This window comes from Pteropus alecto, unplaced genomic scaffold (genome assembly GCF_000325575.1).
Source record: "Pteropus alecto unplaced genomic scaffold, ASM32557v1 scaffold86, whole genome shotgun sequence".
NCBI lineage: Eukaryota > Metazoa > Chordata > Mammalia > Chiroptera > Pteropodidae > Pteropus > Pteropus alecto.
The window spans coordinates 10,978,044-10,996,267 of NW_006442109.1; the positions used below are offsets into that span (position 1 = coordinate 10,978,044).

At 37.4% G+C, this 18,224-nt stretch overlaps 1 protein-coding gene across 6 annotated transcripts in view; it reads left to right on the forward strand.

Moving 5' to 3' along the window:
• The window catches only part of CSNK1G1 (casein kinase 1 gamma 1), a 148,440-nt gene that overhangs the window by 120,304 nt on the left and 9,912 nt on the right, over positions 1-18,224 (forward strand). For 2 of the 6 annotated variants that reach the window (XM_006920271.3, XM_015595999.2), the window contains 2 exons: positions 5,973-6,083; positions 14,888-14,994. In XM_006920271.3, the coding sequence (XP_006920333.1) occupies positions 5,973-6,083; positions 14,888-14,994 (218 nt within the window). Of the gene's footprint in view, positions 1-4,998; positions 5,139-5,972; positions 6,084-14,072; positions 14,304-14,887; positions 14,995-18,224 lie in introns of those variants that run through there. The other 4 variants (XR_003042649.1, XR_003042650.1, XM_015596000.2 and 1 more) reach the window with 4 other exon arrangements.

Below are 18,224 nucleotides of genomic sequence, written 5' to 3' on the forward strand. Positions count from 1 at the left end.
ACCTTTATTGGATCTGTCTTTTAAAACTATTTTAATACCAAATGCTTAAGAACAATTTTTTGAACATTGATTTTACCTAGCAAGGAAACTGTGATTAAATCATGAGTTTGGATGAAGTAAATATTCCTAAAAGCTAGATCCATTCAGAAAGACCCCAATGGGTTAAATCTTGTCTGTCATTTTACCCTTGGTATTTGTCCTTTCCCAGTTCCAAGATGGTGAGTCTTTCCAGGGCTTTGGTTCCCTCTAAAGAACTCTGTGTTACCATCCCTCAGGAAGGAGATGAAAACATTTTGCCTGTTTCTACCTGGCAAAGCTTCCCTTGCATTTTCTGGTGGACTTTGATCAGGAAGTCTGCCCTACTGGAATCCAGAGATCTAATATTGGCGTGCAGTATATTGTACTGTTGCAGGTTTTGTTAAGTGTGATTGTTCAACATACTAAATATAGAATATTGCATTGGCCAGGATGTATATGCAGCAGCACACTTCCTGCCCTTTCAGAACTTTAAGTCTAAGCTGGCGACAATCCTTAGGTAAATGCTACACAGGCATATACTTCCATGATTCAGCCATCTTAATAGTTTCCTTTTTCTCCCATTGACACTCTTTATTTGTAGGTTTTCTGTGGGCATATGAAGAAGGGGTACTTGGCCTAGAAGTTTAGGGGAAACAGATCTGTTTTGAAGTTGGAAAGAGTCCCGTTGGCCATTAAGTACTATTAAACTTTACCAGACCAGGGTATCCTACTCCTAGTAATATTGAATCCCATAATAATACTTATTTGTTTTTATATGCACAGCGTATGTTTAAGGAAATGAATTTATTCTCTGTAATTTTTTACTAGATGAACTGTTTACTTGCAAATTCTCCAGTTTGGCTAGACAGGAAAATATGAATCAAGGATCAGTAAAGCTGATCCCTCCATCTTCCCAGAAGAACCATATTTAAACTAACTCAGTACCTTATAAACAGACAAGAAATAAATAACAAAACCTAAAAGAGTCAAATCATATTGAGATCTAAAGATGTGCCCACAGTAAAAGAGAGGTTCAGATGTTTGTTTGTTTGTATCTAGACTCCAAGGGATTAGATTTAGGGAATATATAGCCTTAGAAGAAAAATGTTTTAGTGCTGTGGTGCTTTCTGAACGAAGCTTGTTATAAGCATAGCTTTTCCAAAGGGGAAGTTAAGCTAGATTGCTAAGTAGCCAAGATGGTCAGAGATCTTCATATAAAAAATATCTTTAGTCCTTTTTAAAAGTCTGGCAGCCTTAAAAACAAACAAACAAACAAACAAAAACTGATTTTTCTATTCCCTTTTATAGAATGGTGCTTCATTTTCAGCCAGGTTCAGAGTTTGCTAGCTGAAGGAGCAAATGTGTTCATTCAGAAGTAACTTGCCCCTTTCTGACCTGTGTGTAATTTTCTAACTTGCCACCTGCTGTCTAGCAGGAGCTCAGGTGTGGAAAGTGCACTCGCCCTGCCACCCTCCAGCATAGAGCTCAATGCGGAATAAGACTGTCCCTCCTCATTTCTGGGATCTTAACTCCAGGGAGGAAACAAGCAAATGCAAAACTGAAATACAGTCTTTTTCTTAGTTTCTTACCTTTTTATCACCTAGTCCCTGCTGCTTACCTTTGCTCTTAATTCTCTGTTCCATACTAAAATTTTTCTCTGTGTGCATTCTTCAGTATTTTGTATTGCAGCAAACACCCTGTGTTCTGAGGCACCTCCTTGTAGGAAGGTAATTCTGGAGTAATCCTGCCTAGATAAATCATTCCCCAGGGGAGGTGTCTTATGCCATTTGAGTAATAATAGGGCAGAGTTTGAGTAGAGGATTTCAGACCTCTAGGATGGTTCCTGTGATTTTTCAGAGTTTCACTAAATTGATACTCTCAGCTCTGTGGGCCTGCATAGCATGGAGCTTGGTAATAATCCCTTCCAGGTTCTTATCAGTGATTTTCAAACATCCCTGATACATGATCAAGTATATAGAATACAAGAAGTCACTTTTAGCACATGTGACAGGTTATATGGAATAACTCCTGTCTGGCATAGGAAAATTGGTTCTATTTCATGGGCTTAATAGAAGGAAGTTCTAATTTTGTTAAAGTATATATTTCAATAACTGTGCCAGCTTTTTTTTCATTTCATATCTAAGGTTCATTATATCCTCAAAATTTCTTAAGATGTTTCCTTTATCATTCTTCCTGCCCCATTCTTACTTCTTCATCTTACACCCAACTACATTAAAAAAATTTTTATCTTGGAAGTGTGATAAGTCAGAATGGACTCTAGTGTATTCATTGCTAACCTTTGATACTATCCAGTCTCTATTATTGTTATAGTTGAAGACTATAATGAGGCCTGGAAGTCTGACATGAGAGACCATAATGTTCTGTATAAATGGCAACTTTTAAAGTATTTGGGGAGCCATAAAGTGAAATGGATAAAGTTCTTTGTGAATATAATCAACATTAAGTTTTTAAAATAACTTTGTATAAAGAATAGGATTTGGTGATTTGTTTGCTACAACTGAAGAAAGATGTTTACCTGCCTTTTGCTTCAGAACAGTAACTTATCTTCAGTAAGAATTCGAAATAATTTTCTAGCCATAGATGGGGTAGTATCTGAGGGGTTATCAGACTATATTTACCTGTCCTCTTATTAATGTTGTTCTCTTCACTGTTTGTCCATTAATACCTGCCAAATGACTGCTGAGATACTTGTTTCTTCTACCCTAGGCCTAGGTGCTGGGTTTGACTTTTTACACCAGGCTTCTGTGTTTTCCTCAAGTATTTTTTGTTAGCTTTGCCTTTGATTTATGCTATGTGGGATTACTGCTTCCTCGTTTCCACACTCACCTACTGGATAGTAAACCAAGCATTTCCACGCAGGTCATACAATCAAAACTGAAGATTGTAAAGTGTTCCCCCAAGGAATTCCCACTGCTTGAGATTCCTGCTTCTACCTTTGGGGATTTACACGCTCCAGGTGGACCTTTGCTTTTCAAGTAATGCAGAGGAATTGCCTTTGCTGAATGACTTTTCTACTCATGGATGCTCCTAATAGCCTTTTAGATAGACACTTGTGCATGAGTGATCTTTGAGAGAGAAGGGTTCACATGCCGATTTCCTCTACTAGTTTGCTTAGCATAACTAGTTCCTGTGCTGATCATGCCTAATCATAACCCCTGTGTACACAGCATTGCCTAGAATACCTTTCAGGGGAAGGTACACTAGCAGAATGCTGTAGTTGTCAACATTCCTTGGTTTGATCGAGCTCCTAGGCACTCAGTTGCTTTCTAAAACTGGCAGATGACCCTTTCTACTACATCAACTTTTAGGTGTAAGTGCAAGCCCTTAAATTCCAGAAAAGAATAGTCGTAGAGCTTATTAGCATCATGATGAAAAGTAATTCCTGAAATAATAAACCTAACAAACCAGGTTCACATTTGTCACTTAGTTTTATTGCTTTCAGTGGACATAGAAGGCATCGGAAGATAGTTGTATGGTATAGTATTTTCTTCCTTTGTCACGGTGAAAGCATTTATGAAGCAATCAGGAATGTTAACATTTTTCTCTCTTTAAAAGATAAGTAGCACATTACTTGAGGATGGAGATGGAGTAACTTCTAGGCCTTTGAAAAAGTCTTGATGTTTTCATTAAAACAAAACTATTAGGACAAAAATCTCAATTCTTCCAACAAATTATTTATTTAGCTAGAATGAATATAAACAAGTACACAGCCCTGTGAATCAGATAGTAGCATCAAACCAGACTTCTGAGATGTATTTCAGTAAAAATGGAAATAATAGTTGATCAACTGTCTAGGGTTTTGTTAAGCTTAAAAGTATGTGAGTGTTTTATGTGCATTTCTTGCCATTTAAAATTTTATCTGCTTTAAAAACAAAGGCAAAACAGCATTCATGAAAGAAGTAATTGCATTGAACACATATCATAGAACTCAACACCGAATAGCTTATAAATGTCTGGATATTTTTTAAGCATTTAAAGTTTTTGAGAACTTAACAGTTCTGTAGTTTAGGAGCTTAAATATTCTACTTAAATATTATAAAAAATAAAAAAGTCCTAGCAAGAACTAAAGAGGCTGTCACTAATAGATATCAGTTATAGATAGTACTTAATAATATTAGAACACATTTAGCCTTAAATCTATAGTAGTGAGAATAAATGAGATTAAGTGCTCTGAGAGTATGAATACTATTGATAAGTTATATAAAATTGTTATAATTATGTTATAAACCAGTCTTATTTTGGAACACATTTATCCTTAAATCTGTAGTAGTAAGAATAAATGAGATTAAGTGCTCTGAGGGTATGGATACTATCAATAAGCTATATAAAATTGTTATGATTATGTTATAAACCAGTCTTATTTTGGAAAATGAAACATCTGAAATTCTGCTGGCAGAAATAATGGGAGGGAGATATTTTTGGGGTAGCTTTGATTCTCTCGAATGTGACTAGCAATATAAAATCAAACCCCTCTTTTGTAAGAGTATGTAGCAAGCAAGTTAATACAGCTGCCTTCTTAGAGAATATGCTCATTCCCTGAGGAACATCAGGAAACATGGCCAGGATCCTTTATAGTGCTGTTACCCATGCGACTTCATATTCCATTAATAAAGAAGATAAGTAAGTTGTAGCTGGTGCATGAGGCCTTTTTAAAAAAAAATAAGAAAGCCATTTTGGTGACTTATAGATGAGCATTAAACAACTCTTGTCAACAGAAGGGGGAGAGTGAACATGAAGCCTCAAACCACTGCTTCTTCACTCTTACTTTTTTTTTTTTTAATAGAATACAACATTTATAGCTGTGAACATTTCTAAGATTTATAGCATCCTTACTGGTTTCATGCAGAGCAGCAATATCACATCCCAACCCCTGCTGCTGTTTATATCAGCAGCAATTAAAATTTGATTTACTAATCCCTCATTGCTGCCTCTCCAACGCCTCATTTTTCATTTTTATAGCGCCTTAGGACTGTTACAGCTGAGCATCATGATGTTAACACCTCCTTAGCCATCTGGTACGGGGAAGAGGCACCTAAACAGATTCTTCAGAACAAAAATCACATATGAGCAAGATCAGAATAGTGTGAGATCTAAAAAACAGGTAAAAAAGGAATGAAGAAAGCCTGACTGACAGCAAAGGTGAAAGCAGAACCCAAAAAGGGTTTGAATTGAAAGCCCTCCTTTTGCTGGCAAAAGATCTGCCTTTTGCTTTCTAGAAGAAATAATTCATAGTGGTTATATCTAAACGTTTTCTAAATCTGGACTAGAGGATGTTAGCTAGAGGAATCGGAAAACAATGTGGCCTTATTTTTTCCCCATCTTTTCATATTCTTGACCTATGAACCTGGTTTGAAGAGATACTTTGTTCATTCTTTTAACTAAGAAAGCATATTCCAGCCACTGCCCCTGCTCATTTCCTCTTAGTTGAAAGTCTCATGGAGGTTTATGTTGAGAGTAGTGGGCTCCCTATTTAAGGAAAAGGCATATTATCTTCATTCCTAATGCTAGGAATTTTCTGTCTGCTTAGATAGATCTTTAATCAGTAAAATGATTTGTGAGTATGATTGTTCCTTTGTTCAACAATCTTAACATTCTGAATTTGGTCTGCTTAGTAGCTACTGAAATTTTACTAATTTGGAAGCTAAAAGGTGATTTTAGCCTTTGATGGCTTTTTCCCTCTTTTGGTGATTTTTTTTTTTCTTCTGTGTCTAGGTCAGGGTAGTGTGCTGTAGAATGTCATGTATTGGCTCATTAGGCTGAAATTAATGTAGCCAAGCTAACTTTTTCTCAGTGCTTTGCAGTGGTTGTTAATTTAAAATCCAAAATGAAAACAAAACCCTCAGGGACACTAATGTACTTGATTTTGTTATTGCTTGCTGTTGCTTCACCTTTCCTTCCATATCTTGCTCTCATGCTTCCTAATGCCTGAGCAGACTGCATCGTCAGAGCGCCGAGGAGAATGGGAAATCCAGCCCAGCCGGCAGACCAATACCTCGTACCTGACGTCTCACTTGGCTGCAGACCGCCATGGGGGATCAGTGCAGGTACTTACTGCCTTTATTGCCTTTTCCTGGCCTTTCCAGTTTGGCTGGTAGAATGTTGGCTTGCTCTGAAACTCAGGTTCCTTTAGAATAGAAACTTAGAGCAGGGTCAAGGTGCTCCTATAGATAACTGAATATCCATGTGCTGATTTTCTGCCTATGTGGACTTGTAAGTGTCACTTGTAGAAAGATTGCTGGTTGTTGTCATTGACAAAGAAACGTTTCCGTAATTTCTGATACTGATTTCTGCTTAAACTAGTCTTACAACCTTGATCCACTCATGATAAACCATAAAAATAATGTCAAGATGGAAATGTGTTAGTGTCAAATCTGTGAATTGTAAAGACCTGGAATGTGTATAAAATTAAGTATTTTTTGACCAGAGGACTGCAGATGTAGCTCATTCCATGATGATATATGCCTTAGTGCATAAGGTGAGAATGTTAATTAGTTCAGGTCAACTGTTTCTGAATAGGTACCCAAGAAGTTGGGCTATTTCTTTTTTCTGCTGGAATAAGTATGGTCTTAGAGAATTATTTCTGAAGTACTTGTGTCTCTTTTCTTGTATGTCACTGTTTTAATAATCTTAACATAAATATTTTTCTCATACTAGTAGGTGACACCACCATTTGAGGTATACAAGTGAACCTAGAACTACCAAACAGAAATTCCTATAAAGGGGTAGACAAACCTTGTGCACATAGAAATGCATCTCAGTAGGTCTGGTTGTCTAGGTTATGCATTTACATGGAGTGATTCACTGAAGATCATGTTACTCACAGGAATTTGAGAGATAGCTTTGGCCCTGTAAAAACATCATAGGAACATCGAGGTAAAAATGATGGATTGAACACACAGATGTACTCTCACTCCTCCTGAAACAACACGAAAAGAATAGTAAAGAGATTTTTTAAAGGCATAAATCTATATAAGGATGGAAAAAAACAAAAGAGGATGCAACAGCAACAAAATGTTAGAAGCTGGAAAGTAGATGGGTAATTATTAAGTGACTTAGGAATCTCAAGAAAACTGAATCCTGAGCCAATAGAGAGGAAAGCTGAGACTCTATTTATACTGGGGAATCCTCAAAAGACTCAGAAGTTGGCATTCTGTAAGGTGTTAGGTGGGTGTGGAGGGCATGCGCTAAAATAAAGAATATTGGTTAAAAGTCTGCTTAAGAAGCCAGAGATTCTAGATGTTCTCCTCCCTCCCCAGCAAAAGATATATTCTTTGGAAAAGGCAAAATAGAGGGTCACATTTGGGGGCAGAGTACTAGCCTGAAAAAAGGGAGATCAAATGAATGTATGCATATTGACTGCCTGCTTTCCCCATTTAGTGCTTCTGAATGCTGATAGCCAAGTAGGTACTTCCAGGCAGGAGTCTGAGTTGCTTCTGGGGAATCTGACCATTCCATAAAGAAAACATCTGAGCATACTGACAAGAGGGTTTCCCTAATGAAATGGCCCAACTAGGTCATTCTGCAGTGAGATCTGTACTTTAAAAGTCCCACCCCTGTACTCAAAGTGCCAATTAACTTTGCAATCTCCTGCTTTTAAATATGAGCAAACAAATCAAGGATTATCAGATTTCTGAGGAAAGCCTTTATTAAGAAAGAGACCAAAGCAAACAACAGCAACAAAAAATACCTCATTATTAATATCCTCAGAGACAGAAGATACTGCAACTCTGGAGCAAGGACAGGATGCTATTTTTAAAAAGGAACACTCTTAAGAACAAACAAACAAAATACTTGAAAAGTAAAAATGTAATAAAATTTTTTTAAAATTTTAAACTCAATAGCTTAGAAGATAAAATTGTGAGGAAGTCTCCCAAAAAGTAAAGAGAGAGAGATGAAAATAGGAGAAAACAATATAAGATTTAAGAAGAGTCCAGGAGATCCAATTTCTAAATAATGGGAGTTCCAAAGAGCGAACAGAGAAAGTAGAGGGGAGGAAATCATTAACAAAACAATTTATCGGAACTCATAGACCTGTTTCCAGATCAGAAGGACCCACCCTAATGGATGATAGAACCATACCAAGATACATCGTTGTGAAATTTTGAACTACTGAAGACAAAGAAAGATCCTTCAAGCTTCCAGAAAGAGAAGACAGTCATATGTAAAGAAAGGATCAGGATTATAGTGTAGCCTCAGATTTATGAACGTCAATACAAGAAGCTAGAAGCCAATGAACAATGCTTTCAAAATTCTGAGGGAAAATTATTTCCAACCTAGAATTCTGTACTCAGCCAAACTGTCAGTCTGGTTGGACTGTAGAATAGAGATATTCTCAAAAATCTGGTCTCAAAAATTTTACTTCTCGTGCACCCTTTCTTACGAAGCTACAAGAGGATGTGCACTATGAAAATGAGTGAATACATTAAGTAAGAGGAATATATGGGACCCAGGAAACAAAAGATTGAACACAGGAGAGAAGTAAAGGGGCTCCCCAGTATAATGATAAAGTTAGGAGATCCTAGGATAAGAGCTGTATGCCAATAGAAGAGGACAGCCTGTCCCAAACAGAGGTGGTCAAGAGGCTTTGTGAGCAATTTTAACCAAAATGATGAATTGACTAGGACACCAGTATATCAGAATATCTTGATAGCAGCTGTTTAGATAAATGACAGAGAGTTTGGTTCTAATAAAACTTTATTTACAAAAGCAGGCAGAAGGTGGGATTTGGCCCACTGGTTGAGTCTGCCCACGCTACTCTACATTGTTCCTTTTTTTTCTGCATATGCTAATATATATGTCCTTATGTTTATTCTCCTTCATACATATTTTTTCATACATATTTGAAAATAAATTTTAAAAAGGACAGATTTTATCAACTAATGTATAAAAAGCGAAGTAAAAATAAATTTTGAAAGATAATTAATTCCAAGGAAAATAAGGAATTAAAAAAGAAAAATAACCTTGGTATACTACATGCACAGCTGTAAATAGCTTTTACTAGTCTTAATGCCAACACTACAATTTTGATCTAGTCAAAATTACAGAATAAATTATAATGGCAGAATGGATAGATGGGAAATGGTGACTATAATGCCAAAAATGACGACTTAAGATTCATGTTATTCAGAGATATGTAGGTAAAAAACAAGAGAATCAACTATCAAGGAATGGGAAATGGTGCTATTGGGGAAAGAGACTGCTGTTTTTCCTAACAATCCTTGTAGAAATATTTGATTCTTTACACAGTGTGCTTACATAACTCTGATAAAAATAAAACCTAATGATTAAAAATGCGTATACATATATATATATACATTATTTTTCGTCTATCACATTTGTAAAAAGTGTAAGTTTAATAATGGCCTATCCTACTATTATTGAAATGTGTATTGCAACTATTTTAGAGGATAATTTGGCAATATCAGTTAAAATCTTAAATATCTACGCTTTGTGATCAATGAATTTAGTTTTAGATATATATCCCTCATAAATGCGCAGATACTAAAGATATATGTTCTACAACAAGGCTGTTAAAAGAAATAGGACTCACATTTGCCATTTAAAAATTTTTAGTAGTCACATTAAAAAGCAAAAAGAAATAGGTGAAACTAACTTTAATAATATATTTAACTCAGTATATCTAAAATAATTCAACGTGTAGTCAGTATTAAAAATATTAGAGATATTTTACCTTTTTTTTAACTAAGTCTTTGAAATCTAGATGTATTTTACACTTTTTTAAGTACTCAGTAGCCACATGTGCCTAGTAGCTACTGTATTAGACAGTGCAGTTCTAGAATGTTTATTGCTGGCTTGTTTCTAATACCAGAAAATCAGAGTCAACTAAATGTTCATCAGTTCCACATTAACTAAAAAAAATATAATACTCCTGTGCAGTGGAGAGAGAGAGATCTCTGGGTATTATGAGAATGTCCACGATGTGTTGTGAAGAAAGCAAATTGTAAAACACTATCTAAAATTTGTCCTTTTTAAAATTTATTTTCAAATATGTATGAAAAAATATGTATGAAGGAGAATAAACATAAGGACATATATATTAGCATATGCAGAAAAAAAAGAAACAATGTAGAGTAGCGTGGGCAGACTCAACCAGTGGGCCAAATCCCACCTTCTGCCTGTTTTTGTAAATAAAGTTTTATTAGAACACAATCACACTCATTTATTTACATTTTGTCTAATTTTTATGCTGCAGTGGCAGGGCTGAGTAGTTTCGACACAGACTCTGTAGCCTACAGAGCCTAATATACTATTTGTCCTTTTATATAAATATTTTAAATACTCTTGTCCTCAAGGAATGTATGCTGAATTTCCCACTAGCCATTTCCACATGATGACGTTGCTGGAAACTTATGCTTTTTATATTGTCTTTTTTAATGTTTTTGTTGTTGTTGTCATTGTTGTTGTTTTTACTATAAACAGACTTACTTTGTAAATGGGAAAAAAAGATAGGAAATAATTTTAAAAGGGAAACACTTCATAGTCAAGTATAGTTTAGTTTACTAGATTTGTGTTCCTAGGACACAGAGGTGCTCATTTGAACAGTATATCCTGCTGTCCACTGTGAGGGGTTGTCTTTAGGTTAGAACTGGGGTCAGTTAGAGTTTCTGGCAGCACTTTTGACAAACGCAACCTCCCTCGACTCTCGATAAACTAAATTATACTAGCTTTCTTGACATTTGGGTAAGGGGCAGGCAGTTGTGTCATTTCCCTAGTATTATGTTAAGCTCTGCTGCTTCTCACTATATCTGTTTCTTTGATTTTAGCCCCAATTTGTATAAACTCATAAAGGCTATGCTTTTTGCAAACCAAAGCAGTAGTACTTTTTCTAGCACAACAGATGCCTACATATTTCTGAGTTGTCTCACTTCCCAAAAGTGATGTGGTCAAACCACGCTTGGTCTAACCTTTACGACCTGCAGATACCATGACCTGGTAGGGAATGCAGAGCTCTGAGATGAGAAGTTTGCTCTGATAAGGCACATGGACACTCTCATTCCAACCTATTTAATGGGCAGGTCTCTATGGTTCCCATCCTTCCACTATTTCCACAGATCTTCCACATATGGAAGGCCCAAATTCAAGAAGGCAGTATATTTTTCTCTTTCAAAAAGATGACTCTAAAGTTGTTTAAATTAATACATATAGGAAATATCTAGAAATATCTAGGACCAAGCAAGGGCATAAGACTTAGCAATGACATTTAGCATTTAGCTAATATTTGCTCAAAACTTTATAATTTTAATTATTTACAATTAGTTTAAAATTATTGTAATTACAATAATTGTAAATTATTTACAATTCTTGTTGAAGTCAGTATTATTTCCATTTTAAAGGTAGAGAAGCTAAAGTAGAGAATTACCAAATATGTTAGTTGTGAGAAATAGGATTGAAATGTTGATTATCAGCTGAAGTACTTCTTCCTTTGGTACACAGCTCTGATTTTTCTTCATATTAATATTTTGAAAAATGGAACTAAGAACTCAAATTTTTGAGATTCCCAAAAAGAATGTTACCAATAGTTAAGGACTAAAGTTCAAAATAGTACTTCACCTTAGTCTTTTTCATGGATAATCCTGTAAGATATTAATAATTTGTTTTTGTGTGATATAGGAAGAGGAATATGGGATTGATTTTAATAGTGATTACAGCAAAATAAATGTCAGTATTCCAGGTATACAAATAAAGCTTATTTTTTTTAATGAAATTATACTTAAAAATTTCAATAGAAAAGGTATAAAAATGGTATTGTTTAAAATACTAATAACTCATTACATTATTAAGGTTCTTTACAAGTTTTCAAGTTGCTTTCCTAGACATCATTGTATTTAACGTAGTATTATGAGGCATAGTCTTACGGAATTAGAAACCAGGGCTCACAAAGGACGTTGTGGTAGAGCTAAGCCTGGAATCCAACTCGTCGGCCACCTACGTTAGTGTTTGTTCCACTGCAGATCTAGGCAGCAAGTTAATGGTTTGACAAACTGTACTTTCATCCTGAAATAATTAAGTGAATGCTCTAAAGGTCCAGATTGATTCCAAGTGTATTATTTTAGGTGCAGTTAAGTTTAAGGTTAGACAACTGATATTAAAGTTCTCATTTGTGCCTGATTCATTTGAGACTAGATTCTCGTTGATACGAGCAAGATGTCTAGTCTGTAAAATATAGATAACCTCTTCCTTCCGTTGTCCAAGGACATTGCTTGTGGGCCAAGTGGCAGTTCATAGCAAAGAGAAATTAGAGAGTATGAAACATGTGAAACTCTGTGAGCAGGCACAATGACCCAGAATCACCAGGTAATTCACAGTGGTGATGCTTACTCCTCCTTTGTCCATATTGGTAAAGGCCAAGACATTTTATTTAACATCTTATCCAGTTGCTGAGTTCATTAAGAGACTTACTGTGATTTCTCCACCCTTGTGCTCACAGAATGAACTTACAGCATTATCTCTAGTATGCCGCTCGAATGTGCCCACAAGAAGCAAATGTAGGCTGAGGAAATTCATAGGACAGCATTAGCATGAGGAGCGTGGTTCTCCATTCTGCAGTGTAAACCCTCTCTCTTCCACCTTTTATTTTTTGCTGGTTTTTTCCTAACTTTTTATTTTGAAATTTTCAGATCTGCAGAAAAGTTGAGGGGTGGAGATGTAATGAACCTATATGTATATCCTTAACCTAGACTAATGAATTATTAAGATCTTGCCATATTTGCTTTAAGTCTGTGTGTGAGGAGCTGGGTAATATTTGCTAAACTATTTGAACATGAGTTACAGTCATCATTAAATTTTATCTCAAAATACTTCAGCCTTCATCTGTTAAGAACAGCATCCTCTCATGTAACCAGCAATACCACTGTCATATCTAAGACAATTAATAATAATCTCATAATATCTAATGTATAGTCCATATCTCATTTCTCTCAGTTGTCCCCAAAATGCATTGCATTTAGTTGTCATGCCTCTTCAGTCTCTTTCAATATCTTAGTCTCTTAATTCTTAATCTCTTAATCTATATTAAAACAGTCACCCTGTCTTGAAAAAAATTTTTTAAGACATGTCTTTTTTGAAGAGTCCAGTCTTGTTCTATAGAATGTCCCACATTTTAGATTTGTCAGTTTCTTTCCATCATTCTTAGGTTCACATGAAACCTTTTTTTTTCCTGCAAAAATACTACATAAATAATGTTATATAGTATTTATTATATTGTGTCAAGAAATAGATAAGATCAGGCAGTTTCATTAATCAGAGATGCTAAATTTGATCGCTAGCAGAAATTTGGGTCTCCCTTTGGTAAGTCCAAATTTAATATTGTAGCTTTCTTTAACTGTATAGCATTGTTTTAATTTTTTTAAAGCATGTATTAATAAGTACAATACATATTTCTGGTTTAGAAATAATGGTGGGCATAGACTACTAGTAAGTAGTATTCACCTTGTCTGCCCTTTCCTCTTTGAATAAATATCCCCAAAGACTCCTTATACTAGTATTTCCTCCCACCTTCCTCTTTATGACTATGCAGGAAATTTCTGCAAATTAACTGCTGGTGAGGACCCCAGATCTAGAGGGAGATAAGAATAAACATCTGTGGAGGGAGAATAACAGTAATATGAACATTTATTGAGCCATTGCCATGTAGCATGGCGCTGGGATAAGCACTTTCTGTGGAGTCTGCATAGTAACCCAATTAGGTAAGCAGCATTGTTTCCCCATTTTAGTTTAGGAAGCTCAGGCACAGCAAGATTGAAGACCTTGCCCAAGGACCCACAGCAAGTAAGTGGTGGAGCTAGGGTTCGAACCAGGGCTGACCAAGTCTGGAGCCTATTTCTTATTTACTGTGCTGCGCTGTCTCCATTATTGTACACCAGGCATTTTTCTAGACACCGTCTTATACATTCTCTTGTGTAATTCTCGCATCAGCCTGTAAGAAGCAGTCTCAAATAGATGAAGTTACTTACCCAAGGGCATATGATATCCGAACCATTTATTCTATTTTGTGGTTCTCTCCCATGTTTCAGCCAAGATCTTTAACAGCAGAGTGGTTTATCCAGCGGGGTCCCTTGTCCCACTCCCCAGCACCCACATAAACAGGAATCATGTGCTGCAAATGAAACCAGTTGGCAGAAGCAGCTGCACAAGCAAGAGAAGCCTGATCGGGTCCACATTAACCGATGACAGGAGTGAGAGCCTTCAGTTACAGTTCGGGGACCATCAGTGAGACATGGGATGACACTGAACCTGAAATAAAGGTTGTTGAAATAAGACTGGTCTTCCAAGGGAAAGCGTTTCCTTACCGTCTGCCCTCTCAGCAGAGAGGACGTGGCAGTCTTGTTATTTGAATAACTTCAAACCAATGATCAAAGCCATGAAGAAATTTTTGAAGGAAAGTGTGATTGCTTATAGTTTCTGATGCCCACTATTGATTTTCTTTTTAGAATTTTTTTTAATATCACCCCTGAGTCTTTTTATAATTATAGCATAATAAAGTAAGAAAGGTAGATTTAAGAGTAATATGACATATTTCATAGGATTTTTGTGAGGATTAAATTTACACACACACAGTGTAGCAGAGTGCCTGACACAGTAGAGGTGTTCAGTATGAAAGTTGTTATTATATGATTACATCATTGAATTTTGTGTTCTCACATGATAGGATCTGGGAACCATCCCTAAACTAAGACGATGGGCCCCTTAACCCAGGAAAACAAACATTCCATACACTGCCTAGCTAGTAACTAACATAGAGACCAGATATCCCTTAGTGATCCTCTCTGGCGCCGGCAGGAGGCTCCTCTTGCCAGGGTGTCTGTCACACTCTGCCTTTCTGTTTCAGGTGGTGAGTTCAACCAATGGAGAGCTGAATGTCGATGACCCCACGGGAGCCCACTCCAATGCACCCATCACTGCTCACGCCGAGGTGGAGGTAGTGGAGGAAGCTAAGTACGTTCATCTTTCAAGGGGATTCTTGAGTCATAGGTTGAAAAATCTTTTCTCCGTCTCTTCCCCTCTGTGTGCTGCTCATCTCAGACTGAATTCCTCATGCTTGTGTCCACAGCTTTCTTCTTCTGACCATTTTATTTTTTGCATGGTACCATAAGGCTGCTGCTACCCTTCTTCAGCTGTGATTTCTGGGAAGACGATCATTTTTCTAGTCCACATGAGGCAAAAAGACATAGTGACCGAAAAGAATCACGATAGATAAAATACCTACAATACATATTTGTCATGAGCCTCTTGGGGCTCTAGAGCCTCTTGCTTCCTGTGGGACTCAGAGAAGAACCTGCTTATTTCAACCATGGGCTATGCTAAACAGCATTAAGTTTCTGGTTCTTGACTAACCACTCTCCACATAGTCCTGAAGCCAGGGTTTCAGCGCCATTTTGTTCTCACTTAAATGATTCTGGATTCAGAGACTCAGATAAGTCAGGCAAGAAGAATCTCTGCACCTATTAGTGAAAGGGTCTTGGGAAGGAAAGGAAACTACACTAATCCCAAGAGGGTAAGGAGGTCATCTCACTCACTTTTTTGCTTCTCTTGCATGTGAATGTCTTGCCCTGTTCATACCACTGGCCCCTTGGTGCTCTCTGCATGGTCTGTGTTTAAACTCTTAGAATATGGCGTAGAAGGTGAAATAACTGCTGATTTTACTGTAAAAGCAGCATTTCCATACTTCTTTCCCTTTTTTCCCCATCCCAAATTCAGATCCAGATTTAACCTACAAGAACACAGGAAGTAGGGAGAGAGAAGTCCTTTACAAATCAGTAACTGTTGCCAAGCCTGACATGGATATTTTTCTTATAAACTGAAAACATTCAGGCTAACCCAGCACCCTGTTCTCAGAAGCAGGCAACATATTTATAGTGATACTCTCTCCTAAGTGGTCTCTTGAGCCCCCAAATAACCTAAATGCAAGCCAGAACAAGCTTATACCTCTTGATAATAAGGTGGTAAAAAGCCAAACAAAACCTGCATTCTTCTTCCTTCCAGATACACTTTGCATGATTTTCCCTCTGCTGCCCATATCTCTGATGGGCTCACTTTGCTTTCAAGAGGTCCTTTCCTTAGAAAGCCAGAACTTGAGGATTCTGACCCATTAGATAAAAAGCAACTGAGGGTGACTTGGACTCTGTCCTGTTGCATCCCTGCTGACTGTAGGTGGCTTTAGATGCTCCTCTCCCTATTTATATAAGGCGCTAATATATAAGGAGGGCAGGGGGAGTTTTTATTCTCCCAAATAAACGATGTACTCCTTTCCTATTGGTTCTTGAGCTTATCTCCACTTTGGAGTCATCTGGGGCTTGTTATAAATACAAATTTCTGAATCTTGGCCCCAGAGCTTCTGATTTAATTTATCTGGGATATGGTCTGAGCTTCAAGAATTTGTAAAGTTTAGGTGATTCGAATGTATAGCCAGAGTTGGGAACCACTGCACTAGGTGTGGTCTGATCCAAACATTGTCTGGGCTTGAAAGGTGGCTATTACCCATTTTCACCCCACCTCACTCCTAATTCACCATCATGGCTATTACTTTGAAGGCTAGAAGTTCAGCTCTGGTCTTAATAATTTTAATGCTTTGAATACCAAGATTGAATGGGCTTTAATCTTATAATATGCCCTATACACGTTTATCTTTTAAACCCATTCATCTCATTTCATTTTGGTAAATGTGCACAGTAATCGTGTATGTGAGTGTGATGTTTGTGTCCTGTGTGTAAGATAGGGGGCCATTCACAAAAATTTTAATCTGGTGTATTCTGTCCTGGTATAATCTAAACTCTAGAATGTAAAGAGAGTTTAAAGTCTCTCCATTTAGCAAAAAGGGATCACTCTGCCTCTTGGCCACCAGTTCCTGGTTTGGGCCTTCTTAAAGATGTAGAAACTAAAGGGGAGCAATTGTATTTGACCAGATGTCATCCAAAAGCTTATAGCTTAGAGCATTTTGTGTGCTGATTGCCTAGTGATTTCGCGAGCCACCAATCCGTCTTGCCCAGGAAACTGTTAGAGCACAGTCATTTGTTTTTCTTCTTGGCCTTCTGCTTGTATGGAAGAGAGTAAGGCAGAGCCATGTGTCTACCTGCTTGATCATTTTCGTGGGAAGAAGTCACAGCTAGAGAAGCACAAGACATCCCAAACAACGCTTCGTTGCATGTGGCTGTGATGCCATTTGCCCTTGCAGTCTGCTTGTGAGAAAAAGGGAGTTGTTGCCTATATTAAGATTCAGCTAGGATACTGGGGAGACTGTGTGAAACCGTCACTTCTAATCTTTCACTTTTGGGTTCCTCAACCAGTATGTTTTGTGTAAAGGAGGAGAGAAATAATAGGGTCTTGATTTTTGTTCTACACAAAATGAATATCTAACTTCACTTTTTCTCTAGCTACAGGACAATGTCCTTATTTGAGTATGGTTGGAAGAATAGTGAGGCAGAGCAGCTTTTTGGTTGACTTTTGTTTGGGAGGAGCAAGAATTTTCAGTTATCCATTGACTTTAGCTATAAATGAGCAAATGTGGACCTCATTTCCCCTGAAAATTAACAAGAATGGATTTAGGCCGTAAATCCAGAGCAGTGATCCTCCTCTCTCTGAGTCAAGCCTGTTTTTCCTCCTTTAGAGGAAGAGCTAACTGCTGGCTGCTTTGGTCAGGCAGGTTGGATTTATAGAAAGGCTAGGGACTTCTCTAGTGAAGGGTAGCTTAACAAAATGCACAGTAAGATTTCATGTGGGGACCAAAATGGCTGGGCTTTGGTACTTGACTGAATTCTTTCAGGCAGGATCATTTACTCTTTCTCCTGCTACCTTCCTGGATGGTGCCCAGGAAAGCCCACCCTGGCGCACCCCCCAACTTTCTTTCTGTTTTGCCTTACCCCTCACTGAGATCCAGCTCCCACCTTGATACTTCTATCAGGTGCCTGCCCCTTCCACTTTAGTGTGGGGACCAAGTGGCCAGTGCCTACTCACCCTACCTTGACAGAGGAAGAAAGTAAACACAGACACAACATTCTGCATGTTTGCATGGCTCACAGGGAGTCGCTTCCATCTCACCTCTGTGGACTAATATCTCTCTCTTTCTCTCTCTTTTCCTTTCTGTGTTTTTCTCTTTACACACTCTGTAGCTGCCTGAAAATGCTCAACATGTGGTGAGTCCCTCTCTCCAGTCCACATGCTAGGGGAGC